Source organism: Magnolia sinica, chromosome 14, assembly GCF_029962835.1.
Source record: "Magnolia sinica isolate HGM2019 chromosome 14, MsV1, whole genome shotgun sequence".
Taxonomy (NCBI): domain Eukaryota; kingdom Viridiplantae; phylum Streptophyta; class Magnoliopsida; order Magnoliales; family Magnoliaceae; genus Magnolia; species Magnolia sinica.
This window is the reverse complement of record NC_080586.1, coordinates 7,808,650-7,835,263: the sequence shown is the minus strand read 5'-3', so window position 1 is coordinate 7,835,263 and position 26,614 is coordinate 7,808,650. Positions and strand designations below refer to the sequence as shown.

The following is a 26,614-nucleotide window of genomic DNA, read 5'->3' as shown; positions in this document are numbered from 1 at the left end:
ACTTGCTGACGTTAATACATCGGTCCTCTTCCCTAATCTGCGTCCGTGAAAATGGCAACCGAAGCCCTTTTTTTTGAAACCAGAGAGGGTTCCGGTTCTTCCTTCCCGGAACCCTAAATCCAAAAATCTCTCTCAAATACACTCCGAAATTGAAGGGAATCGAAGATTTTTTCGCACTTACCTACGAACGGCGCACTGCTTTGATCGATTGGCCCTCTTCTACAGGTACCGAATGCACTCTGGAAAGTTTTCCTTTTTTATATATATATATTTCGATTTTCTGGGGCTGTTCTTATTTTTTTGTTAACTTTTTTCCGATTTTTACGTATTTACGCAAGAATACAGTCGATATTTTCGGCGAGAATCCAAATTATCGACAATAACGAAAATTTCGCTGATATTTCGTCGATATTCCGTAGAGAAAGGAAACTTTGGGGTTTCGGTGTCACCAGTGCAGCGACACCGATATTATTGGCGATATTTCGATAATATCGTCGACAATTTAAACACTGGGTGCAGGTACCATTTTCCTTCATGTGCATTGACATAGTTTTGGCATGGTTCAGAGTATTCTATCATGGTTTCAATTTGTTAAAAAAAAAATCGTTTTTTGTTTTGGCTAAAATAATGTCCTGAAACAGTCCCAAATCATAGTGACAGTACTGCATAGTCGCTTACTGAAGCATTAAATAGAACAAGAAGCTATTTTATTTATAACCATTGCAATGGCTTTCCAATGGTGAATGGAAGGGGAGGAGTGAGCATAGGGTGTTTACCCAATTGCAGGAATGCTACCAATTTGGGGTGGATAAGAAGAGAAATTGAAGCCCCCCTAAAAAAGTGGTGGTGGATGTTCAAGAAGGAGAAAGATGTACTTTGAAGCAGGATGGTGAGCAAAAAGTACGGATTCTCAAATAGGGGGTGGGACCCAAGAATGGTGGAATGCGGTAATGGATCCAAAATCTAGAATGGTATCCATTTCTAATAGATGACAGATCTCACGAAACAAAGAAAAGGGACACCTTATCCACAAGGCAATGGACAAGCATCTCCAAAATTCTAAGAGTCAGGGTCCACGCCTTCCTTGGCCAAAGAAATCTAGAAGGGGAATAGCATGATGGGAGTGCTTGGAGAAAAACTTAAAAGAGGGGACAAAAAGATGGGTCAGGGTGACAAGTGCGATTCTAGGAGGATGAATAGTTGGGGGACAACCAGTTGGCTGTAAGTTTCCCAGCCTTCATAGAGTCTCTTGTTCAAAGAAGTGTTTATGGACTATTTCAATATCCCAGGTAGATGCGTGGCCTGGAACTTGAATTTTAGAAGAAACCTAAAGGCCAATGAAGTTGAAGATTCTCATGTGCTGGGAGACAAGCTTCCATCAGTTTTCCCAGTTGTCAATAAGGAGGATACCCAAGTGTGGAAACAGAATGCCAATGGTAGATTCTTGGGAAAATCGTTCTTTGAAGTTTTATCTGAGAAAGACTCCTCTCCTTCATCAGCTTCAGTTAGGGTCTCTGACGCTCCCACAAGTGATGTTCCATTCACATGGTTAGTGGTGAAGGACAAATTTCTTACCCTAGATAATCTTAAACATACGGGACCAACTTTCCTAAGAGGTGTATGTGTAGAAAGGTGTATGTGCCTCATCTCTTCCTTCTTGTTTGGTGGCAAGTTCATTGTGGCATTACTTTTTTATTTCTTTGGGATTTCTTGATTTCTCAACAAAAATGCTTGGAGAGGTTATCAGTGATCGAGGAAACTGGTCATTCAAAGAAACAAGACAGGTGTTGTGGAGGTTGCTTCCTATGTGTTATGTTGGTAATTATGGAATGAAAGAAACAACCAAATTTTCAACGAAGCGATGACGCACGTATTGAAGTTGCTAGAGGGGAAAAAAAAAAAAAACAATCATATTACACCCCAATCTTCGGAGGTACTAAAGTCTCAAATTTATGCAAGGATGAAGAGTTTGTTGCATTGAGTGATCTAAGGATTTTTTTTTTTTTTTTTCCTTTTTTTGAAAGATACTAATATTATTCAAGCCAAGAAGGCAAAAAGAAAAACAAATTTCAAGGAAAGAAAAGAGGAAAACAAAAACAGTAACTGCCGATTAAGGTACCCAATCCTTTAATATATATATATATATATATATATATATATATATATATATATATATATATATATATATCAATCCCCTATAAGAAGAGCTCTTGTGGCATTACTTTTTTATTTCTTTGGGATTTCTTGATTTCTCAACAAAAACGCTTGCAGAGGTTCTCAGTGATCGGGGAAACTAGTCATTCAAAGAAACAAGACAGGTGTTGTGGAGGTTGCTTCCTATGTGTTATGTTGGTAATTATGGAATGAAAGAAACAACCAAATTTTCAACAAAGCGATGACGCACGTATTGAAGTTGCTAGAGGGAAAAAAAAAATCATATTACACCCCAATCTTCGAAGGTACTAAAGTCTCAAATTTATGCAAGGATGGAGAGTTTGTTGCATTGAGTGATCTAAGGATTTTATTTTATTTTATTTTTTGAAAGATACTGATATTATTCAAGCCAAGAAGGCAAAAAGATAAACGAATTACAAGGAAAGAAAAGAGGAAAACAAAAACAGTAACTGCCAATTAAGGTACCCAATCCTTAATACATTTAATATATATATCAATAACCCCCTATAAGAAGAACTCTTGTTGTTCTAAAGCAACAATTATTCCTCTCCCTAGATGGACTGGATAAATGCAAGGAGCGACCCCCCCCCCCCCCCCCCTGATGCCAAGAATGGAAGAGATCCACGATTATGTTAGGCCTCACCTAGTTGACACCAAAGGAAAGGATGATTCTATTCCAGACCTCACTCGTGAAGGGACAATGAATGAGAAGGCGGCCGACAGACTCCGTGTCCTTTAGTGCTCTGAGGATTGATAGACCGGTAGCTCAAACGGACCCACCCCTTAGGTGTTTTGGAAATTGAATCTCAAGAACGCTTCTACCAGTAATCTTGGCCCTTCTAGTAATGGAAAGTCCTTGGCAATGTTAAAGGAGATATCAACATGATACATTCAAGGACTTATTCACTCGAGTGTGGCACATGTGACCAACAGGTCTTCTCTTAGAAAAGCACCTCGCACTCTTTTACAGTAAGTTTGAAGGGAAGGTCATAATGGAAGGTGACTTGGCAACTCAATTGAGTGGGCGATAAGGGCTAGAGATGAGTTGTGGGATCTGTATTTTGTTTATAGCGAGACCAAGTCCCTTGCCTTTGGGACTAACATTTCATTTACCCATGTAAGGAGAGGCAAAATTCTATAGCTGATGTATTAGTCAAAGAGGGTATAAGTCATCAAGCTCTCGCTATCAGGAATTCACTTACACTAGCTTATTTAGCTTATTTCTTTTTTTCTTAATAAAACCAAGCATTGCGAGTTGCAACAAATGTCGCCAAGATCTTTGATCTCATGATATTTTTCATGGAAAATTATTGAAACGATATTATTGTATTAACATTGCCAGATTCACATAAAAAATTATATTAAAAAAACTCAGCAGTTTTTAATTTTCATGAATTTGTTTTTGAAGACACAGGGCATCCCCGCCCCTTTTGAGGCGAGACTATTCCTTGCGGATACACGCAATCACCCACAACCACGTGTATCGGGTAATGCCGAGGAGGGGAGTTGAACCCATACCTGTAGGGAGCAAACCCACAGTGATGGCTGCTCGCCCAAACCTCATTCAGTTAATTTTCACTATTTTATCGTAAAATTATCCCAATTTTAACATACAAATAATTTAGAGGTTAAAATAATCCATTTTATACCTATACGTTAAAATTTTAGAATTATTTACAAATTTATCACATTTTAAATTTTTTCTCTTCGGTGGAATTTTCCCAATAATGCTACAAGAAAAACCTCAAAATCTGGAAATCTCCCGAAAAATTCCTGAGCAGAGCAATTTCCAAGGACAAGATTAGTCACCATGATACCAAGAACGACAACTTGACAGAATTAAAACAAAAGTACACATGTAGAATGTTGACGTCGCGTATGGAAGCATGGGACAGAGAGATACTTTTACTGACAATCCTTGCAGTAGCACTCAGTCTCTAATAGTGAAACTGAGAGAGGTTACTGGGGAACAGCAATACCCAACCAAATGATTCCGATTGGGATAATAACTCACAGGGTATAACAAATGCGTACAAGATCCCAACATTACATACAAATTACAAATGTGAAGTTGGAAAATTTTCAGGTCATCAAAAACCTCAACGGTTTGGTTTCATGCAAAGGGACACAACCAAGAAGAGAATTTTCTGAGATAAAGGAAAGCGACATTTCAGCAAGGAAAGACTTGTGGCAACAGGGAGGAAAGAAGTCGTGCAGTTTGTTTTTTTTTTTGCTCTTTTGAAGATCAAAGTAGTTTTTTTTTTTGGAAAATTAAATAAGTCGTGCAGTTAAACGGAAGTTGTCAGAACACGAGCACGTGCACCCTGCACAAACACGTATGATCGCACAGAAAACACATGCATCAGCATCCCTAATATGCAAAGCATGTATATAAATTTAAGAAAATACCAACAGAGATTTTAAAGAGGAGAGAAAGGAAGTACTATGAACTGCAATAAATCTGTATACAATCAAGGTCAAGAAAAAAAAAATACTTGGAACGCTTACAGATTCAGTATGACCAGTCAATGAATGGACTAAGCTGCCATCAACAGCATTCCAAACACATATTCTGCAATCTGCAAAGAAGAAATTGAAACAATATTATGTAATGTGGATAATGACGATGGAAAAGCATTTACAAACATCAAAATCCATAGTCTATGTTGGCAAGTAAGGTATTCCAAGATCTTTGAAATTTTGAAATGTGATGCCAACAGATCCCTTGACATTTGTTTGGTGGGATTAGCTAATTAACAGTTTTAACAGCTTATGATTAGCACATATGAGACCAATATTTGAATTAAAGGTAATTCCCATGATAGATCCTCTAAGAAGCACACTTGCAGAATACACGGTATAAATGCAGCATCATATGAGAACAAAAAATAAAGATACAGTGATGCCCAAGGCAACAATAATAGAAAGCATCAAAAACATGATTCAAACACAGATAGGGACCTCCGGACCAACAAATTCAAGCCATAATAGATCATGATATGATTTCACTTTGAAGATGTCATCTAGATTGTGAAGCCAATAATGGAAATCCAGCTGTAAGTTGTGCGAAATTAGGAATTTAGGCATCCTACACCCTAGCTCGAACTGAACTGGATGAGATCCAGCGTGTCCAAGAAACTAACCAGCAAATATCATCCATGCAACAACCCCGAACCCCTCATGTATTGAACAATTGAAATACCTCAGAAAGCAATCACTTACTGGAGATAAGCGGGCTCAAATGTCCAGACCGTCCTTTTCCTTTATCATCATGGACTCAAATACCTTTCTTATTTTTGTCGATGTGGGCTGAAAATTGGTTGTTGATCAGGTCAACATTGATGCTTATGCCCACTCTTGAAGCAGGTCAGCATTGATGCTTATGCCCACTCTTGAAGCATTTGTTATGTTCTTTTTTTCTTTTCTTTTCTTTTTCCTTTTCATGAGTACATTTCAAAAGGATAGATGGTTTCTCCAAGATGGCTTCATCTACTCCATGTGTGAAAATATGTTCAAAGAAGCAAGCATGCCTTGCTCGAGTCTTGACCTCCACAAAAAATTGCAACTATTTTTTCCTGATGCCCAACATTCCAGTTTCTTGATCAACATAGTGATCAGTGAGTCTCATTTTATCAGATCCACCATATTAACGATTGGCTGATATAGGAGCATATCAGTCATCAGATCCGTGAGGCAAAGTGCCCACTATTGCATGATAATCTTAACACCATAATTGCCCACTACCAAGATGATCCAAATCTTAACACCATCGTTATCTCCTCAAATAAGTCACTAATACCAGTGTTCGAAATATCGGTATTGTGCTATGTATCGCACCCTTGGGATACAGATACGAATCGGTTATCACACAGGATATATCGTTTGTATCACATAATTTATCGCACTTTTTGGGAAACATGGTGAAAATGGTTGAATTTTTCAATGAAACTTTAGGGATTGTCAAAAAAGATCTTAATACACTTTTAAATCATAACATCGCCAAAAAAAAAAGTGCACACAATGGGTTTCCTTGTATAGGATCATAAGCTAGGCGTTGTTTGATTGAACTAAGACAACTATATTAAAATAAAATGAATAATATTTATAAATGTATCAAGACATGCATGAAAACACAATTATTATTATGGCAAAAAAATTCTAACATATGATTAGTGGACACTTAATTGTTAAAATAAGATCATTAGACACAATTATTATAATGTGGGCCACACCTCAATGTGTGCGTGGTATATTTACACTGTCCATCCTTCTTGCCAATTCATTTTAGGATATGGGCCCAAAAATGAAGCAGATCCAATTCTCAGGTGGACCACGCCACAAGAAACAGTGGGCCCCAGGACGTTTTTAATGGTGGACCACACCATAGGAAATAGTGGTTAATGACCATTGAAAACCTTTTATAGGCGACAAAAGTTTTAGATCAAGCTGATATTGCTTTTTCTTTCCACCCAGATCTATATGACGTTATCAATAGGTTGGATGTTCAATAAACATTATTGTGGACGCTAGGAAGCTTTTAATGGTGGAAGTTCGATGATCACTTTTTCTAGTGGTGTGGTCTACCTGAAACTTTTATCGGCTTCATTTTTTTATCATATCCTAAAATAATATGAAAAAACAGATGAACAGCATGGATGTATAATACATCTACCCAAGTTGCGCGTGTACGTAGATTTCGTGACTTTGCAGGAAGTTCCTATGGTGAGATGTTAGGTGGGGGCCGTCGTGATGTTTGTGAGAAATCAAAACCGTCCATCCATTTTGTGACCTCATTTTAGGACATGCGACCAAAAATGAGGTAGATCCAAAACTCAAGTGGGTCAAACTAGAGTAGAAATCGGGGAAAGAGTTTCCTACCGTTGAAACCTTCCTAGGATCTACCTTGATGTTTATATGCCATCCAAACCGTTTATAAGGTCATTACTACTCAGATGAAGTGAAAACACCAAAAACTTAGCCTAATATGAAACTTTGTGGCCATATGAATGTTTCAAACGGTGGTCACTGAATCCCCACTGTTTCCTCTCATGCGGCCCACTTGAGTTTTGGAGACACTTCATTTTTTGTCGCATGTCCTAAAATGAACTCCCAAAATGGACAGGCGGTATGGATTTATCACAAAAACTACGGTGGGCCCCACCTAGCATCCCAGCATATGAACTTCCTAGGAAAGGCTTTTTTCACGGGAAATCCTTGTCCCATGCCCCATCCATGCGGAACAACAATGTGGGTGGGATCGTGATTGTGGGCCCCACCATGATGTATGTGTTGTATCCACACCGTCCATCCATTTTGAGAGATCATTCTAGGTTACAAGCCAAAGAATGACACCCATCCAAAGCTCAAGTGGATCCAACCACAGAAAACAGTGGGGACAATGACGACCACCATTGAAACCTTCCTAGGGCCCACCATGATGTTTATTTGAGATCCAAACTATTCATAAGGTCACACATATCTGGATGAAGGGAAAAAACAAATATAAGCTTGATTGAAAACTTCAATGGCGCCTAAGAATTTTTCAACGGTAAACAGTCACTTCACACTTTTAACTGTATTTGGTCCATCTAAGATTTGGATCTGCTTCATTTTTGGGATCATGCCCTAAAATGAGGTTTCAAAATGGATGGACGATATGGATGCAAGGCTTATACATTACAGTGGGACCTACAGTTAAGGATCCACCAAGTGGATTCGGGAATCCACCAAAATCACGCCCGAGTTGGGTACTCCCCAGTCCACGATGACGAAGTGGGCGGGACCCTGACCATGGGCCCCACCATGATGTATGTGTTGTATCCACACCATCCATCCATTTGGAGAGATAATTTTAAGGCATAAACCAAATAATGAGGCCAATCCAAAGCTTAAGTGGACCCCACTACAAAAAACAGTGGGGACAATGACGTCCACTGTTGAAATTTTAAAACTTACAATGGGACACACCATAATGTTTATTTGAGATCCAACCTGTTCATAAGTTCATGGAGATATGGACCATGCGAAAAAACAAATATCAGCGTGATCTAAAACTTTTGTGGCCCTCAGGAAGTGTTTAATGGTATGTGTTCGATTCCCACTGTTTTCTATTATGGGGTCCACTTGAGCTTTGGATATGCATAGTTATTTTTCCCATGACCTAAATTGATTTCTAGAAACAAAAGGACGGAATGGATATAAAATATATACATCAAGGTGGGCCCCACTGTATGGGTTGCACCGTCCTAAGTGCAACCAGAGTCGCACCAAATCCAGGACAAACTCTAATCAAAACAAAAGAAGAAACCCTCGTCTTCTTCTCCATTAAAGGGGCAGCCTGCAAGCACTGCTATTTTGAATCCATTCAAAATCCCAGAATTTTCGCTCTAATTTCTTTCTTTCTTTCTTTTTTCAAAATTCCTACCAAATTCCAAAAATCTTGACGTAAATCTAATTTCTTTCAAAGTGATTCTCTCCAGAAGTGGAAAAAAAAGGCTTTAAACTTATCCGGCGTTGTCGATGATTGGCCCACCAAATCCAGTTGAAGGCCACCCCTTCAGGCAGATTTGAGGTAAGATATATTTTTTTCCTTTATTTTTTTTCGAATTTGTGGAGTCGTAGGTGGTTACATGAAGATATTCCGACAATATCGTGTATACAATCAAAGGAAAAGTCATGATAAATGCCGATATATCATCGATATCGGCAATATCACACGATATTTTATGATATTTGTGCGATATATTGCACGATACACGGGTTTCCTTGATTTTTTTTTTTTTTTTTTCTAAGGGATTTCTTGGGGGTTTCGTATCGCCAGCCATCGATAACGATAACATCGGCCGATAGTATTAATATTATGAACACTATCTAATACTACATAGTCGTGCCTTCCAGAGAAAGGCTCTAGAGGGGACTTCCATAAGGTGGTGGAACAGATGAACCATCTACAAGCATGCTTGGAGGGAATCAACCAATTTGTCCTGCAACAAAAGACAACAATATATGATGTAACCAAATGGCCACACGTGGCGATGGATCAGGATTTGAAGAAAAGGCCCGCATCTTACACGAGCACGCTTCGCACATGTGTACAAGAAAAGGACCACCTTCCTTCTTTAGCCATCATCACTTTCCATTTTTCTCTAATCTCTAAATTAGGAAATCTACTCTTTCTTTCATATCTTTATTTTTAGGCAAGGAATAATCTTAAATTTTTTCTTATCTAAGTATCTTCTTATTTTAGTTATTTTCTTAATTATAGAATGCTTTGTTACTTAAGTGCTTTCCTATTTCATAGATTTTTAGATTTTATAATCTTTTATTACAAATTGTAAGGTTGATTATAAATAGGACCTATGTCCTGTGGAATAACACAAGTTGATCAATATTCTCTTTATGAAATTTTCTTCTTTTCTCTACGGTGGCTATTGAAGGAAGGGTAAGTGATCTCTAGTTCTAGACTAGAGGACTGTTGAGCTTGCTCACAGTCTTGCATTTGTGATCTCTAGCATCTGGCTAGAGGATTGTTGTATCTTTCCCACAATCTCTTTCTTTTCTTATTGATTTATTTGCTTTCCCTTTCGGGTTTGCATCAATATATCTCCAATGAAAGAGACAATACAAAGGTTGAAGTCGAATACTGAGTGAACAATGTTGAGTTCTCTAATGGAAAATCATGACTACTAACAAACATGACAGGCCAAACAATGAAGACCCATGAACCAAGACATCATGCTGGTGAGGACCCAATCATCTTGTCAATCTTGGGGCTTCTATTGTTTCACTAAATCAAGGAGATCTTATTCCCAAATTGCTTAATAATTGATGTTGCAATTTGTAGTCTTTTTTCCTTTGAAGCTTGGAGACCTTCAACCATCATCATCATTGAAGACGTGTGCTAGAGAGTTTCTCATGATGCTTGGAAAATTTTCAACGACTGACTACCTACCTAACGTCAATCCTCCTCCTTCATCTAGGCTGGGGATGGGCTGACCCTCGCTACCAAGTGAAATTAGCATTTTCGAAACTATAATTGGTTTCCTTATTTGATGTTTGCATAACTTGAAATTAGCATTTTGGAATCAAGATTTAAATAAGAGTTTTATTTGCAAAAGGTAAAAAGTTCACATAAAGTTATAAAAGGCTATCTTAATTTAATTTTCGAAAGAGAAGTCCAAATAAAAACAATCAACACTTACCCATGATAGTGGCAAGCACAAAGCGGTTATCCAAGCTCCACACAATCATATTAACACCACGAGGAGTTGGAAGGAATCTTTGGCGTGGGCCTCCACGAGGAGGTTGAGGAGGCATTGGAGGAGGTGGAACTTTGAGATGATATGCTCGTGTCCAACGCCCAACCTTTCCCTAAAAAGAAGTTTACAACAAAGAAAAATAAATAAACCAAAAACGTGTACTAAATCTAGTTCAAGAAAGCGTTATACAAAAGCGTCAGTAGCATGTCAACCAATATCGTTACAAACAGCTCACTCAATTTAGCATTGGATGCATTGACAGACAGAAAACTGACAAGAGTCCAAGAACTTCATTGAATGCATAACATGAAAGGATATACTCAAACAACTGACCCAAATAGAACCAAGGGCATACCCAGTTAACCCAAATCTAGGTGACAATATGTGAAGCAAAGGTTGCAGCCAGATTAAGAGATTCTTCAATGCAAAACAGGTACCAAATTTGTATTCCAAAAACATTCTTCAAACACCTTACAATAGAAATCTAGAGCTCCAAAGGGGCTATGGAAATCTTTCCAATAGCCTTCTTTTTTCTTCTTTTTTTGAATGGCAACAAAATTTTTATTATAGGGAACGCCAAGGTGGCACCAAGAACTACAAGCCTAAAAAGGTAAGGAACAATCCTTCAAAGCATCTATACAGGAAGACCATTCCATAACATACAACATAGCCCTATGAATTCCCCTCACCACTCTATTATTGTCATTCGAAAAGCATCGCCCATTTCTTTCTCCCCAGATAGCTGAAATGCCTCCCAATAAACAAAGCCTCCAAATAGCTTGCTTCAGCAAACTCACGTCATGCCAGGCCATATAAAGCCCGGTAGAAACTTGACTCGCAAACAGGCAATGGATGAAAAAATGTTGACTAGACTCTATATTAGCCGTACACATTAAGCACACGTTAGGGAGCACCATTGACTGCTTATGGAAGTTATCCACGGTCAGCACCGTTTCCCTTCCAACTAGCCAACCAAATGCCGCAATCTGGGAGGGGCAGAGTACGACCGCACATGCCTAGTTGAGCTGATCACCCCTTCCTAACCTTGAGATTGAAGCACGGAATAAAAAGATTGAACTGAGAAGCACCTCTATCTATCCTTCCCTGCAAGTCATCTTGTCCTGTTCCCTGTCAATCGGGCAATAATGCTGAATTCAGCCCATGAGTGAGACGAACTATTCCACCTCATAGTCAAGAAGGTTCCTGCGACACGGGGGAGACCAAATGACAGACTAGACTCCCCTCCGAGCAAGTAGCACCTATTTACCTTGATGTTACAGTTCATGGCGAGATGGGCAATCCTCAGGAAAGCTTCTAGTATGGATGAATCAGAAACCCACACATCCTTCCAAAACCTTATTTTCTCCCCACTACCAAGAGAGAACCCGACACCTTCCAGGAACATAGGATTCACACACGCAACACCTTTACAAATAGCCGAGGCTCTATACAAAGATGAGTCTCTAGTACCCCATCCCCCATCGTGGCACCCATACTTGTTTGCAACAGTTTCCCTCCATAGGGTGCCTCCTTCAAGCCAAATCTCCACAGCCACTTTCCCGAAAGAGCAAGGTTCATCAACCCTAAGTCTCTTATGCTAGCTCCACTCTTCTGCACAAGACTTGCACACCTCCCTCCAACTCACCAAGTGGAATTTTTTTTCTTTTCTTTTGAACCCTGCCACAAGAACTCCTTTCCCTTCTATTAGTAAACTATGAGAAAAAGTAGAAGAATCACTCTTCTGGACATAGAAGTTTAAAAAAGCCTCGATTCATTTGATATAATTCATGCTAAAATTCATAATTCCCCTTATTGTCGTACATTTATAACCCACCTTAAAAACTCTAAAACTCAATTTTCTTAGTCTAAAACACTCTCAACTACTATCATACAAGGACTTTCCGAAACCCACTACATCCCAAAAAAAATTAGTCACGTTGGTGTAGAATTGGTATGAAACTAAGTGTCCTAAAACCAACCAAATCCAATTGGAAATAGATTAAAAACCATTGACCGATAATACTAACAAATTAAGTGCTCTTAACTAAGTGTTTTTTTTAAGGTAACTGAAATTTATTAAGAAAGCCCTAAAAAGAGGGAAAAGAATACAAACCCACACTAAAGCAGATGCATAAAAGAGAGATCAACTGACTTGGCTGCATGAACATAAGGAGCCCCATTCAGAAACAACACATTTCACTAGGTAAATGACACTTCCAGATGAAGGTTTCTTGCCTTGAATTGTTCCTTGCCTTCCAAATAAACCAGAAGATACCCATCAAAACGAGCCTCCACACTGCCTTCCAAGGTTTACCTATGACTCCATGTGAAGCCCATAAGAGAAGGTCAACTGACTTCAGCAGCACCCAATATACGTGGAACAAACGGAAGAAATGATCCCAAATTTTGCAAGCGAATGGGCAATGGATGGATGAAAAGATGACCGATTGACTCAGCATCCCTCATACACATCAAGCAAATGTTGGGGATGGTGATGGATCTCTTTTGAAGATAGTCAATTGTCAATAGTCAACACCTTCTTCCTCCCCAACAACCAAATAAAAGTCGCAACCCTAGGAGGAGCTCCATAAGACCACTGGAGAAAGGGATAAGACTTCGAAGAATTTGGTTTAGAGATAATTTTATAGAATGAACACGCCAAAAAAACACCCGAGCTATGACCTTTCCAAACCACCGAATCGACTTCTTGGGGGGAAGGTAAGTAAAGCATCAGGTGCTCCAACAATCTAATAAACTCCTCTTCGAAAAGGTTCCTCCGACATGGGGGCAACCAAATCACTTCTCCAGCAATTGAGTAACAATGATCAACGAGATACATGGGTCAGAGGCAAGATTAGCAACTCTCGAAAAGAGCTCATTTAGAGGGGGTCTCTACACCACACCTATCTAGAAGCATATACGGTTTCCCCTTCCCAACAAAAAAGAAACACTTTCATGGAACAAATAGTTTGTTGAAACAATAGCCTTCCACACATAAGAAGCTCAACAAAGAGAGGAGGATTCTATGCTCCAATCACCCACCTGAGTGTCATACTTAGAGATAAGAATTTCCCTCCATAATTTACCCACCTCAGATTCGAACCTCCAATGCCACTTACTGAGAAGAGCAATATTCATGACACTTAAATTCTTTAAGCTAGCTCCTCCCTCATTAATCGGCTTACAAACTTCATGCCAATTAAGAAGATAGAACTTTGTTTTGTCCTCGGCCCCTTCCACAAGAAATATCTTCTCATCTTCTCAATTCTATCCACAATTGGTTTTGGACACTTGAAGAGAGATAAGAAGTAAACAGGCATGTTGGAAAGGGACACTTTGATGAGTTCTAAACGACCTCCCAAAGAGAGATACCGACCATGCCAGCTTGATAACCTCCCTTCCACTCTTTCTAACACCTTGTCCCAAAGGTTTTCGTCGGCTTTCCTATACATAGAGGTAACCCAAGATAAGTGGAAGGAAAGGCTCCACTCTTGCACCAAAATATATATGCCAACTCCATTAACTCTCCACACCCCAAGTGAATTCCCAACATTTCACTTTTAGAGACATTCACATTTAGGCCCAAAATTTCTTCAAAACACAACAATTTTTCGAAGATTATCAACTAATGTAAATTTTGCATCACAAAACGAGATCGTATCATCTGCTTACTGAAGATCACTAACTTGAACCCCTACTTCCGTCACTTTAAACCCAAAAATCAAACCACTTTCTTTGGCTTCTTAAAGCATCTAACTAAAGGCCTCCCCACTAAGTGTGAATTATTAACCTAAGCTAACTTCAAAATTATATCTTTAACTAAGTTTGATTAGACCAACAACTAGTCCAACCATGCTTAGTTTCTAACCCTAAGACCCACCATGTAAATCTTTTATAAATTATGGATTAGCCAATATGACCCTTGGTAATATACGGTACAAGATGATATCATTAACAAAACCCTAACTTTCTTCATAACGCTATCCCTCGTTGCTAATTTGGTCAAAACTTCTTGAACACAAATCTAAATCATGTAATCATGGACCCGTTGCAAAGATAATATGATAGATGATCCAATGCTCGCAATTTTGTACCATCTGGACATCATTTGGCCGCCAAAAAGGAACCCACAAGATGAGTCAAAATAAAGGTTCATGTATCCCTAGGCCAAGTCCCTGAGGAGTGGCAAATTTTTACAATGAAACAAATTATATTGGAGGGGAAGGAGAAAGCATAAGCAACTCTCATCGGAGAAACTTAATGAAACTAATGATTTTTTTTCATCCAAAAACCCATAAAAGTGCAAATCTCAGTGGCAATTTGTCAGATCAGGAATGCTCACATGAGATCTACGTGATCTTGGAATCCAAATGATGGCGCTGCCATCCCGAGAACAGGTGACTATGTTGTCATGGGTGAACCTACAAAACATAATATCAGAAAGAATTAATAGTGGAAATGCACACATCAGACATTTTAAAGTCCATTCAGAAGGCAAGCTAAAGTCATGCCAATTTTCCAGGATTTAAGGCCATAAAAGAAAATACACTTGAATTATTCAGGTAAGGATATGACCAATATACAGGGGTACTTGAATTAGACAAAAGTATTTGTAAAACGTACCAGGAATTTTTGAACTTTGGAAAATTATCTTCCTTTGAAGTGTCAGTTGAAGAGGATCTAGATGCCACTGCACAGCCACTGTATCACAGGGCAGCAACTCAGTTTATGATGAACGTGCAAATTCAATGAAAGAATCTGTAGGTCAGACGAAACCAAGTAACCTGAATTGTACATAATTGACATCATTTTCATGACCAGACAACACATCCATCTCATGATTTGGTTGCTCGGAGTCCTCTGGGTTGCACTTAACAGCATTCCACACCTGCAAGCAACTGTCCCTTGATAAAGAAATCCAACAACATTTAGGACTATTTCAGTCCACAAACTGAAGATAATTGAATAATGCAAGCAGAAGATAGAGTTAAAAGCATTAGTATTCAGTTCTACCCTTGCGTAAGTGTCCGAGCTACCAGTAGCAAAAACGGTTCCATTAGCATTGTATGCACAGCATAATATTTGATGTGCCTGTTGTCCAGTACTTGGAGAGGGATCGTTGCTTCTTCCTGCAGTCAATTTCATACTTTTCATGTTAAGTCTCATTGGCAGTGCCAAATGATCCAACTGGGTTACAATAGCAAAGCAGCTAACTAACCAGCAACAGCATCTGAAGGCTTTGGGATGTAAATTCGTGGACTGAAATGGGAGTACCGAGCATCCCAGACCCGACATGTTCCATCATCAGATGACCTGCACAGTATAGTGATGGCATAGAATTAACAGCAAAGTAAACAGAAATAAGGAAGTCTTTGTTTGCTAAACAGGCAATTAGATATTATATTATTCATTGACAACAACGATACTGAAAAATTCACTTAATTAGTATTCATCGTAGCCAAAAGGCAGATGCTAAAATGAAATATTTTACAGGACCATAGGTAAGGCTTTCCTTTTTCGGACCAATGACCTAGGTAAGACTTCTTGCAGTGGAATGCTAGAATCATCTATGCTACATATAACACCATAGTTTTGGAAATTGTCCATGCAATTAGTCTTAGGAACTTTGGCTATAAGATGGTAAAACCATCAATAAAAAATGTAGCTGCTTTGGCAAGGTAAGGTTTAGATTTTACCGCACAGGTTGCCATTGATGGCTTAGAACTAACTCACTTACTTTCACTTCTTTTAATACATGTAACCTGCATTGGTCTCTCCTCTTCTCTGCATACAGCCCACACGAAGTGTCTGATTAGAGAAAACGTGCAACAAAAGCTCTATGGAGCCCACCTTGATGATTGTGACATGTACCCCATACATCTGTTATGTCAACTCCTGTTAGGATGAGAGCCCAAAAATTAGGCGGATTGGGGACTCAAGTAGGCCACAACAAGAGAAACTATGAGGATGGGTCACCCATCATTCCCTTCTCTTTTTCTCTATGTTTATGTGTAGCATACACTTGCATGTAGCCCCCAACTTTCCCTCTGCCTCTCTCCTTTTTTTTTTCTCCCCTCCAAATCTCTCTCTTTTCTCTCTCCATCCTCTCGCTCAATGTGCTTCACTAGTGTCATACCCCTAGTATTATTAAACAGCAAGCAAGGAACGACAACTTGCATCATTCAAAACACCACCTAAGTAGCTGAACCCAATATTACCAATGGTGGATGAATCTATAGGGAGCTGCACATCACTTGAGGTACAGATCCCACCCCCAAGGAGCTCAGCCCTGAGACAACCAGAGGAACTAATGCATAGTGGAAGCAAGATTAAAATATCAGCTAGGGATGGGCAGCAAATTCTTCGTACATAATTTTTGATAGGGAGAAAACCATTTTGAAATTTTTTAATGCATGGCCTTAGGAGATTTCATCCTCTAGAAATTAGCATAAATATTTTGCTGAATCTTGAAACTTTGGCATGTTCATTAGTTGTTTATGACTTTATATTGTTCATACCAAGATATTCTTTGTTATATTCCACATTGAGCTTTGGCCATCTCTTGCGCAAAGAGTGGATGAACCTTTTAAAGATGACAAAAGAAGCTTATCCAAGAAAATAGAAACCACAACAGCTAAGTTGGGTATGAAAGGGGGAATGTGAAATGCCATCACCATCATCATCATAGCCTTATTCCAGGGTTTTGGGGTAGACTTTATGAGTCCTGTTTCGCCAATCATTCCTATCTAAGGCTCTGTACTTAGTGAACAAACTTGCATATCCTTCTCACCACCTTGATCCAAGTCCATTCAGGTCTTCCCCTCTTCCTACTTTCAGGCCCTTCAACCCTAATCAAATTTCCCTCCTTACCAAGGCCATCTATGTTTTGATAGCACATCATGGAACCATCTCAATCTGCTCTCCATCATTTCCCTCCTATTGGTGCCACTCATAGGCTGCTTCAGATAAAATGTTGCGAAGAGGGGAATATGGGATGAATAATAAAATGTTCAAAGAAATTAGAATCACAGCATGTTATCGAGCTTCTGAAAATCATGGATGACATAGTCCAAGAAAGACCAAAATACTGCAATTGTAGGTCAACAACCAATTGCAACAATAGCTAGAGGGATAAGGCTTACGATAAAAGCTGGTACACGGCGCTTGGCCTTGGACTAAATGCAATGGCAGTAACAGCTCCAGTGTGTCCCCTCAAGACTGAAATTGGCAGCCCATCAGGCAAACGCCACTGTATGAGACCCAAAAGAAAGATCAAAACATTGAAGCAGTATGAAGGCAAAGAAATGAAGATTCATGCCAGTATATAAAAGATTGCGTAGAAAATAGAGAGCTTACAACTCGAATGATGCAATCATTTGAAGCAGATGCCACCAAAGCATTATTTGAACTCACAGCCAGGTCAGTAATGTCGCCCTTCAGTATCAAAACAAATTAATTAAGCTAGATTGGAAAAAGAAAAACCTGTGGGTACCATCATGTAGAACATAAACTTAAAGAACCATCCCAACTCACTTCGTGTCCACGGCAGCTGGACAAGCAAAATGCAGTTTCCATTGACCAAATCTTTACAAGGCGATCATCCGAACCAGTAATCACATATCGCCCTGAGCGATCAAATATGGCTGCAAAAGATATCAAGCAAGCAGGTGTTATTTGAAGTGTTCCACGACTTCACATTGTTCTAGAGTCTTGAATGGATATTAACCACAATGACTAAAGCATAAAGAAACCATATACAAATCACAGATTTAAACTCCAATGGTAGAAACAACCATACCACAATAGACAGCATTCTGATGCCCCCTTAGTTTCTTTATTATCTGCATCTTTTGCACCATGGTTGATGGTTTAGCAATGGCATAACATGCTGCACGAATAGAGGGAGCACGATGATGTTTAGTAAAACCACCTCCAATCTCCCTCAAACTTAACCCTCGGACCTGATCAGCCTGCATGTGAGGCCAACGCAAGTACCCAGGCACTTGAGCGGCTTTCTTGTCTTCTCTATTTCTATCAGCTACAAGGGACAGAAAACGCAAAGATCTTAGAAGAGAATGGATTATAGAACTTTAAGAAAACATAGCAAGTGAAGAACTGAAAAAAAAAAAAAAAGAGGGTGAAAAGTGGAATGTATGAACAGGAGGAATGCAAGCATCACATAAAAATGACTGATTTATCAATTAGTCAAAGATTAACTTCCATTCATCAAACTAATTCATGTCATGGTAACACTGTTCAAAGACAAAAATAAAACAACAAAAGATATCACTCACGTTCCAGAAGTGAAAAAGAACCAGATCCCAGGAGCGTAGGAACATCAGCTGCACTTGGAATGCTTCCTCCAACCATGCCATGCAATGGAGGGGCACTGCTCAGGATCAATTGCTTCAGAAGCCTTACCAAGTGATCATTTTCAATGTGTGGGTACCTAATAGCACAAAACGATCAGTAAGTCCATGCAGAAAGATGTTGGTCCATTTTGGTCATATCATTTTAAGACTCGTCCAAGTCAAATGCGACTAAAACTCAATGGGATCCAATCCAGTTCAACATCAAGAGCAACACCCCCAGACACGCCCGCTTAGGCAAGACGTAACTTGGCTCAGGACCAAACAAGTTCATCCAAGTCACCGAGTCTCTTAGCCATGGTTGGTCCAATTTGTCCATTAACTTGAATAGTCAGGGGCAAAAACATTCAATGAAAACAAAATTCTTCAACAAGAACCCATACAACTAGCTTAGTTATGAGAACACCTGGAAGATAGGGGTGAATCATGCAATGTGAATACTGTGACCAATTATATCAGGCTGTAGCAATCCCCCCATCAATTTGATGAATACTCTAAATCTACATAGAACAGACTAAGCTCCCTTTCTACACATGCATTGGTATGGGTTTCAGATGTTTTAACAAAAGCAAAGGACACCAGAATCAGAAAACCCCAACAGTACTAGCAAGAGCACCAAAAAGTCCAATTTTTTAACAGCACAGTTAAGGCTAAAAGAGAAGTATTCAAGTGAAACTTTTGCTATCCAAAGAATTCTATATGCTGAGAACAGATTGTAAGATCATAAAGCTCTCAGAACATAAAGTTTCCAACAGAAGTCCCATGACCATCAAATGAGAAACATTTATCCCTTTTGCTATTATTATAATATTTATATATGGAAGAGAGAGAGAGTTGTAGTGATTTTCCATCCACTCGTTTTCATTCCCATGTGCCAATATGCAATACTAACAAACATTTGTTTTCATCTAAAAGGAATCTGTGGAAAGTTATTTTATGGCTTTTACTCATTTTACTGTTATACATGCTACTTTATCATTTTTCACTTGTAAAAATACCTTAAGAAACTTTAAAAGTGGCCAATTTTGATCTCTCAATATAAACATAACAACACTGTTTGTTTGACCAGTTTTTTTTTTTTTAATGGATAATGGAAATTTTATTAAAGGCCCACATGCAAGCACAACGGGAAAAGAATACAGGGAAAAAACCAAAAAGATTACATCCCTAAGACTGCCACAATAAGATCCTGCTCCACATTTAGGGCCACAGCCCACTCAGAAACCAGCACTTTAATAAGAGCTATCACTGCTTCACATGATCCTTCAATATTCCAGAAGCAGCGTTTATTCCTCTTGCTCCAAATAGCCCACCAGATGGCAGGCAAAACCAGCTGCCATATAGTCCTAGCTTTCTTGACCATGCCTCCCCTACGCCACAACCAAAGGAGATCACCAACTGACCCTGGCAGAACCCAAGACGTCCCAAAAAAAGCTACGAAGTGCAACCAAACTTTGAAGGTGAAAGGGCATAAGATTAAAAGGTGATACATGAATTCGACATCTTGCTTGCATAGGCAGCACATGTTCGGAATAGGCATCCCACGCTTTTGAAGGTCTGGTCATCAATTGTCAACACTTTCTTTCTAGCCACCAACCAAGAAAAGGCAGCCCCAGCCACCTTAAGAGACGCACCATAGAACCAAAAGTGGTGACTGGTGAGCAAAAGATCCCTCTAGAATTGACGGCTCCAGACATAGCATTGTATAGAAGGAGGCAACTGTGAACTGACCTGAACTACGGTTAGCCCAAATCAGCGAATCAGCCACATCTGAAGGAAGCACAAGGCCAAGGTGATCTTGAAGGGAGACATATTCTTCCAACTCACCTTCAATTAGTTTTCCTCCTACATGGGGGCATCTAGCTAACTGAAGAACCCTTAAAAGAGAAACATTCTACCACTTTTAGCTCTTCGAAAGTCGCAATACTAGCAAGATTAGGAAAATCAAGATCTACAAGGTGGCCGTCACACCAAGGATCCTTCCAAAATCTAATACGAGCACCGTCCTCCAAAGAGAAAGATATGCCTTCCCTTAATTTCTCTCAAACCCGATATTGATTTCCATATGCGAGAAGCCCGATAGAGAGGAGACTCCTTCACCTCCCAACCTCCCTCCTTAACGCCATACTTGGAGCTATTATCTCACGCCATAAATGACTTTCTTCCGTCCCAAAACGCCAAAGCCATTTACCAAGGAGAGCCATGTTCATAGTGGACAAGCTTTGAACTCCTGCACCGCTTACAGGAACCAGCCTAAAGACCTCATCCCATCTCGAGAGGTGAAACTTGTGGCCATCACCCAAGCCCCCAGTAAGAAGTCTCTTCTAAGCTTGTCCAATCTAACCCAAACCGATTGCGGACACTTGACTCAATAGAGCCCAATAACTGTCCTAACCAGGCCAATACTTCAATATCAAGAGTAAATCCACACCACAATAAATACACATTCTGGGGAATAGAGAAATCTAAGAAATGTTATCACTAACAAAATCTATGTCATGATTCCATTGGCTACTCGGCATGCAAAGTAAATGATAAAGCAAATGAATGAACAAAGAGTGTAAATTTTCAATTTTATTGCCTTAAGTAGAATAAGAACCAAGAGATCCTTCAAACATTCATACAGGCGAAAGAAAAATCTACTTAAGGTTCTTTTCTGTTTTGGTCAATAAAAATAAGAGCACATCTGGGGAACCAAAACTTTGCATTGATTGAGAAGAAAATATTGAAATTGTTGCCTCCAAGCACCACTCCGAGTTGCAAAGCAGGGATAGTATTCGTCCATATTAGCAGATTTTTTCTTCACAACAAAGCATTTCTGACAGCAAAAGAAACAAAGAAAATGCTTCCAAGCCCTTTTCAGAGGACCATTTAAATTTGTCTATCATTGGAATATACATGGAAAGATAAGGATAATAAATGAGACCACAACAAGAAGAGAAGCATAGCATATACCTTTCCACCAAATTATTGTAGCTTAAGGGGAAGGACAAGCCATTATCATTTTCATCACCACTATGTAGCCCACTCCTTGAATACCAAGCATGATATCTCCTAGGTAGAAGTTGATGTTCCAAAAGCTCATTCCAAAATTGCCCATAAGTCCTCCGACATGGCCCAGCTGATAGGAAATGCATGATCAGAAAGTAAACCTCTCGAAGGTCGATATCCACATCGGCTTCCAAAGGACGACCTGCGGTTGACTCCAGCTCCGCAAATTGAGACTTATCATGCACCTTTCCAGGGAACTTTGAAGACGCCATACCAAGAGAGGATGCATCAGCTGATGGAATGCACTTCCTTAGGGACATGTTTTAAATAAAACCTGCGAAGCCGAAAAAAAAAAAAAAAAAATGAAATTAGATACTTCGTTCAAAAACCAGGACACATCCTACAGATTTCTATGATCAATACAGCATGGGACTAATAATGTAAAGAATTAATGGAATCTTAACCACTTCTTTGAGGAAGAAAGAGAAGATTGGTAGCTCGGAATTACAACTCCCAAATTTGACTTAAGAAATCAGATCAATGCCTTAGCTGAGCAGCAACAAAAGCCATTCGGAAGTAGAATTATCGGTTCCTGACAGATCAGGATGTCAAATTTCCTGACGAGCCAATCCATACAAGTACGGCCCATTGTTCGGTGATCCAGACTGTTGATGTTTTGGAACCCATTATGGAGAGGATACAACACTCGAATCTCCCGTATTGGAATCTACCCAGTGATTTCAATATCAGTATTGATCACATATCACACTGTTCAGATACAGAAACATATCTGTATTGCATGGAAAATATTGCATGTATCAGGGAATGTATTGTTGTTTGATGGAAATTTTGGAAATTTTATCGAAATTTCAATAGAACTTCAGGATATATTAAAAGAGACATGATTACAGACTTAGAACTCAAAAGATCACAAAAAAAAAATGCACAACATGTTTCCTTTATATAGGATCCTAAACTATGCCTTGTTTGATAGAAGTGATGCAATATGGCACTTGAATCTCCCATATTAGGATATACCCAGTGATTTCAATATCAGTATTGATCACTTATCACACTGTTCAGATACAGAAACATATCGGTATTGCATGGGCAATATTGCATGTATCAGGGAATGTATTATTGTTTGAGGGAAATTTTGGGAAAATTATCGAAATTTCAATAGAACTTCAGGATATATTAAAAGAGACATAATTACAGACTTAGAACTCAAAAGATCACAACAACAAAAAAAAAAAAAACAAATGCATGTACAACATGTTTCCTTTATATAGGATCCTAAACTATACCTTGTCTGATAGAAGTGATGCAATATCCTAAATAAGTTCATATAATTAGTATGAAAACAGATTCCCCCCAAACAAATTTCGAAGAAAAAATGATTTTTGTGAGGGTTTTTTTATTGTGATATATCGGCAATACGTTGTGATATTTTGTGCGATACAGGGGAATTTAGTAACTCCCCTTGATAGTATTGGCTGGTACTATCGATATTTAAATCACTGAATATCCAACCCTTTGATAAATGGAGTACAAATAGACAATTATGAAGAAAAATACTGATGGTTCCAATCTGGAAGATTGGCTGTGATCATCCAATCTGGAAGATTTTTTAGTATAGTTGCACAAAGAGTGAAGCCTAGGCAGATTCCGGTGCGGGGGCAGGAAAGCGTCTGTTTCAAGATGTTATCAAGTATAAACGGCTAGGAAGTGGGATTGTAAGTGCGAGACTGAAGCACGGTTCTAAGCGGGAACAGCAACTAGTTAGAAGCATCCTGCAACTAAACTTTTGGAGCATCTCATAGTAGGGCCAATTACATCAATGTGATGAGACCAGCCCCACTTAAGTATTAGTAGCATCAAGACACTACTACCATCCATGCACCAGGAGATTTTGGGCCCAATATCATTTAGGAACACATAAAAGAAATTTGTTAAAGTGACACATTCAACTATCCAATAGAGGCATACCCTCACTAGATTGCAATAGCAAGTTGTAATGGTCCGTTACGCCTCTGTAACATCCGTAAAGGCCGTTACGTAAAGGTAACGAGCATTACACGTTACGGGGTCGTAATGGCCGTAACAGCCGTTATGGAAAAAAATGACCCGCAATTGCTGTTAACGGCACGTTACATGCCTTATAAAGGCCATAATAGCCCCATGATGGTATATTATGAGACATATACATGTTTTTCATACTTTTTAATCAACATTACGGGGCAGATACAGGTTTTTCGGGAGTTTTTTCGATAAATAAAATAATAAAAAAGAGAGAACGTAACGGCCGTTATGGGGCCGTAACAGCCGCTATGCCCCATATCGTAAAGGTAACAATGGTGGCCGTTACGGCCACCGTTACCGTTACGGAACACCTTAACAATCTATTACAGTGTGTTTTTTCAAGGTTTTGCCCCCATATCGCGTAACGGGTCACACTGTTTACATAACTGATTTTACATACCTTGATTCCGGTGTAGTATCGAGTAACTAAATGCAATGTCATATGAAATAACTCACACTGAACCACCAAATCATTGTATTTTTGTGTATATTCTGTAGTCATATTCTCTTATCATAATGCAAGTATCCAAACAGCCCATGAATTTAATTACCTGTAATCCATTCACAACTTAAGTATTTTACAGGCATCCAAATGACTTAGACAGTTGTGAAGGCAGCCTAGCTGAGGAATCTACAGGTATAATCTCAATATGAGGATTCAACACAATTCTAAGAGCAAAGGACTTCTATTTATGGACTATACATGAAGGACTGAACTAGAAAAGATCATTTTACATAGGAAAGCTAGAGAAAGCTAGACGGATAAAATTTGGCTTGAAAGGGGATTTTTTATGTTGGTTTCCTAATATTTCTCTACCCTAAAGAGATGGGAAGCTTCTAAGAATTTGAGGCCATAATTAACTCCTTAGCATGGAAGAAGACCTTCGACTGCTGACTCTTTCCAAAACTGTATTCCTTGAGGACATGCTGCTTAACTGAGACCCACCATCCATGGGCCACACTTCTGCACCCAAAATCAGCTATTCATCTCCCCGCAACTCTAAAGGGAAGGGCACATGGTCATGCATGTAACCGTTGCCCCTCCAAAAAGCCTCCATTGCTTTCAAAACCAATCCAAAGTAAAAGCAAAAAAGAAAACCAAAATCGTTCTATTACGCTTCACCACAAAGACACCAATTCAGCCTCACTCTGTTGCCTCACACAGTCACACTACCCAGGAGAGATGCAAATGAAGTTCCCATCATCACCTCCCCTTGCTACAAAACAAATTGGAGTCAAGACCAATCAAAGGGATTTCAAAGGCCAAGGACACCCATTCATCCAGCTGTACAGAACCAAAATCTTCATTCTAGAAAACCAACCAAACAACAAGCACTTGACCCAACAACTCAAACTAACCCCTCACCGATAAACAACAGTTTTTATCCCATCGAACGGCATAGATGCAAATGTCAAAAAACAAAACAAAAAACAAATCCATGCCCATCATGTATTCAATTAAAACCAAAATCAGATCCATTAGAAACAACCAAACACAGTCGCACTGAATCTACGCATGAACGAAGTTCAGGAATGATTCCATGGAACAACCCCGAACAACAAAAACCAAATTGGTATCTCAAACCAAACCATGATAAAGGTTCCAAAAAAATGTAACAATTTCCAATAGCAAAAAAAAAAATTTGCAAGAAAAAAATAAAAATAATTGCTAAATAAATAAATATACTCACATGCGATCCGAACTGTTCGATTGCTCGGAACAACTCAGCCGGATGGATAATTCCCCAAAAACTGAAACTCTCTTCTACGCTTCCAACAACCGGAAACCCCCAAATCCATACTGCATTCCTCTGCAAAACAAAACACCCGAAAATCGTCTCTCCCGCACTCTGAAATTCCCAAGGAACGGCGCGCAGAAAATCCAAACCACGAAATACCCAATTGAGATCCGACCTCAAGCATGCAGAAAGCGACGGAGATTTTTCAAGCTACGTTCTCTTCTGAGAAAACAACCAGGAGAAGAAACAAAGAATCTTTTTCCATGGGTTTGGAGAGCCAATCTGTACCATATCGGTTGAGGGAAGAGAGATGGGGAAGGTCGAGGGATTGAGGGTATGGAGAGACGAAAGGATCGGCGATTCTTTCTTTTGAGTCGGGATTTGATTTATCTGAGAGAGAGAGAGAGAGAGAGAGTTTGGTTTTGGTTTTGTTTTTTCGCAGAAGATCGAAGGAAGCGTTTTTTAAAGCTTTGTACAGCCCACGCCTTCTTTTAAAGGCGTAGAGAAAAGAAGGAAATAAAATAAAAATACAGTTGGCTATAGGGCGCGTTTGCAACACATTATCTACGTAACCCGTTCACACACATGAGGATCCAGACCGTCTAAGTTGTGTGGTCCGGTTGATAAAGACCATATACTAAAAAAAGTAAATAACTCTACATCTCATGATCCAATATTTTCGTATGATGTCCATCAGATGGACCATCTTCCATTGGGGATCTGATGGCATAGATCATATGAAAGATGACATTTGGTTTATTTTTCACGTAATGGATGAGCCTATGATCATGGCCCGGAAATAATGTCCGGTCGGTTGTCTTTGTGTGGATATTGTTATAAGGCCAAAGGTTAGTGGTCTACATTCAACATGCAAAATCAAAGGGTTAAGATCTTCATCTGCAATGTGGCCCACCTGCAATTTAGATTGGTCTGGATTGCGATGCATGAATACCACGTGCACAGTAGCTGGGTTGCTACGATTTAACAAACCGTGGCCGCC

At 39.2% G+C, this 26,614-nt stretch overlaps 1 protein-coding gene and 1 long non-coding RNA gene across 3 annotated transcripts in view; both read right to left on the bottom strand.

Moving 5' to 3' along the window:
• LOC131225699 (uncharacterized) overlaps positions 1–26,082 on the bottom strand; it is a 55,195-nt gene extending 29,113 nt beyond the window's left edge. Inside the window, exons 1-15 of one of the 2 annotated variants that reach the window (XM_058221275.1) lie at positions 25,790–26,082; positions 25,567–25,686; positions 21,758–22,127; positions 18,728–18,882; positions 18,232–18,471; positions 17,967–18,076; positions 17,790–17,867; positions 17,576–17,682; positions 15,652–15,746; positions 15,447–15,562; positions 15,218–15,321; positions 15,057–15,134; positions 14,776–14,854; positions 10,377–10,545; positions 4,684–4,754 (exon numbers count right to left, since the gene is read on the bottom strand). In XM_058221275.1, the coding sequence (XP_058077258.1) occupies positions 4,684–4,754; positions 10,377–10,545; positions 14,776–14,854; positions 15,057–15,134; positions 15,218–15,321; positions 15,447–15,562; positions 15,652–15,746; positions 17,576–17,682; positions 17,790–17,867; positions 17,967–18,076; positions 18,232–18,471; positions 18,728–18,882; positions 21,758–22,113 (1,758 nt within the window). In that variant the 5' untranslated portion in view covers positions 22,114–22,127; positions 25,567–25,686; positions 25,790–26,082. Of the gene's footprint in view, positions 1–4,683; positions 4,755–10,376; positions 10,546–14,775; positions 14,855–15,056; positions 15,135–15,217; positions 15,322–15,446; positions 15,563–15,651; positions 15,747–17,575; positions 17,683–17,789; positions 17,868–17,966; positions 18,077–18,231; positions 18,472–18,727; positions 18,883–21,757; positions 22,128–25,566; positions 25,687–25,789 lie in introns of those variants that run through there. The other variant, XM_058221276.1, reaches the window with a different exon arrangement.
• On the bottom strand, positions 11,264–13,301 carry LOC131225700 (uncharacterized). Its single transcript, XR_009161490.1, has 2 exons — positions 11,522–13,301; positions 11,264–11,477 (listed from the first exon to the last, which is right to left on the bottom strand). It is a non-coding gene; the product is annotated as an uncharacterized LOC131225700 (long non-coding RNA).
• Positions 26,083–26,614: the final 532 nt, after the last annotated feature.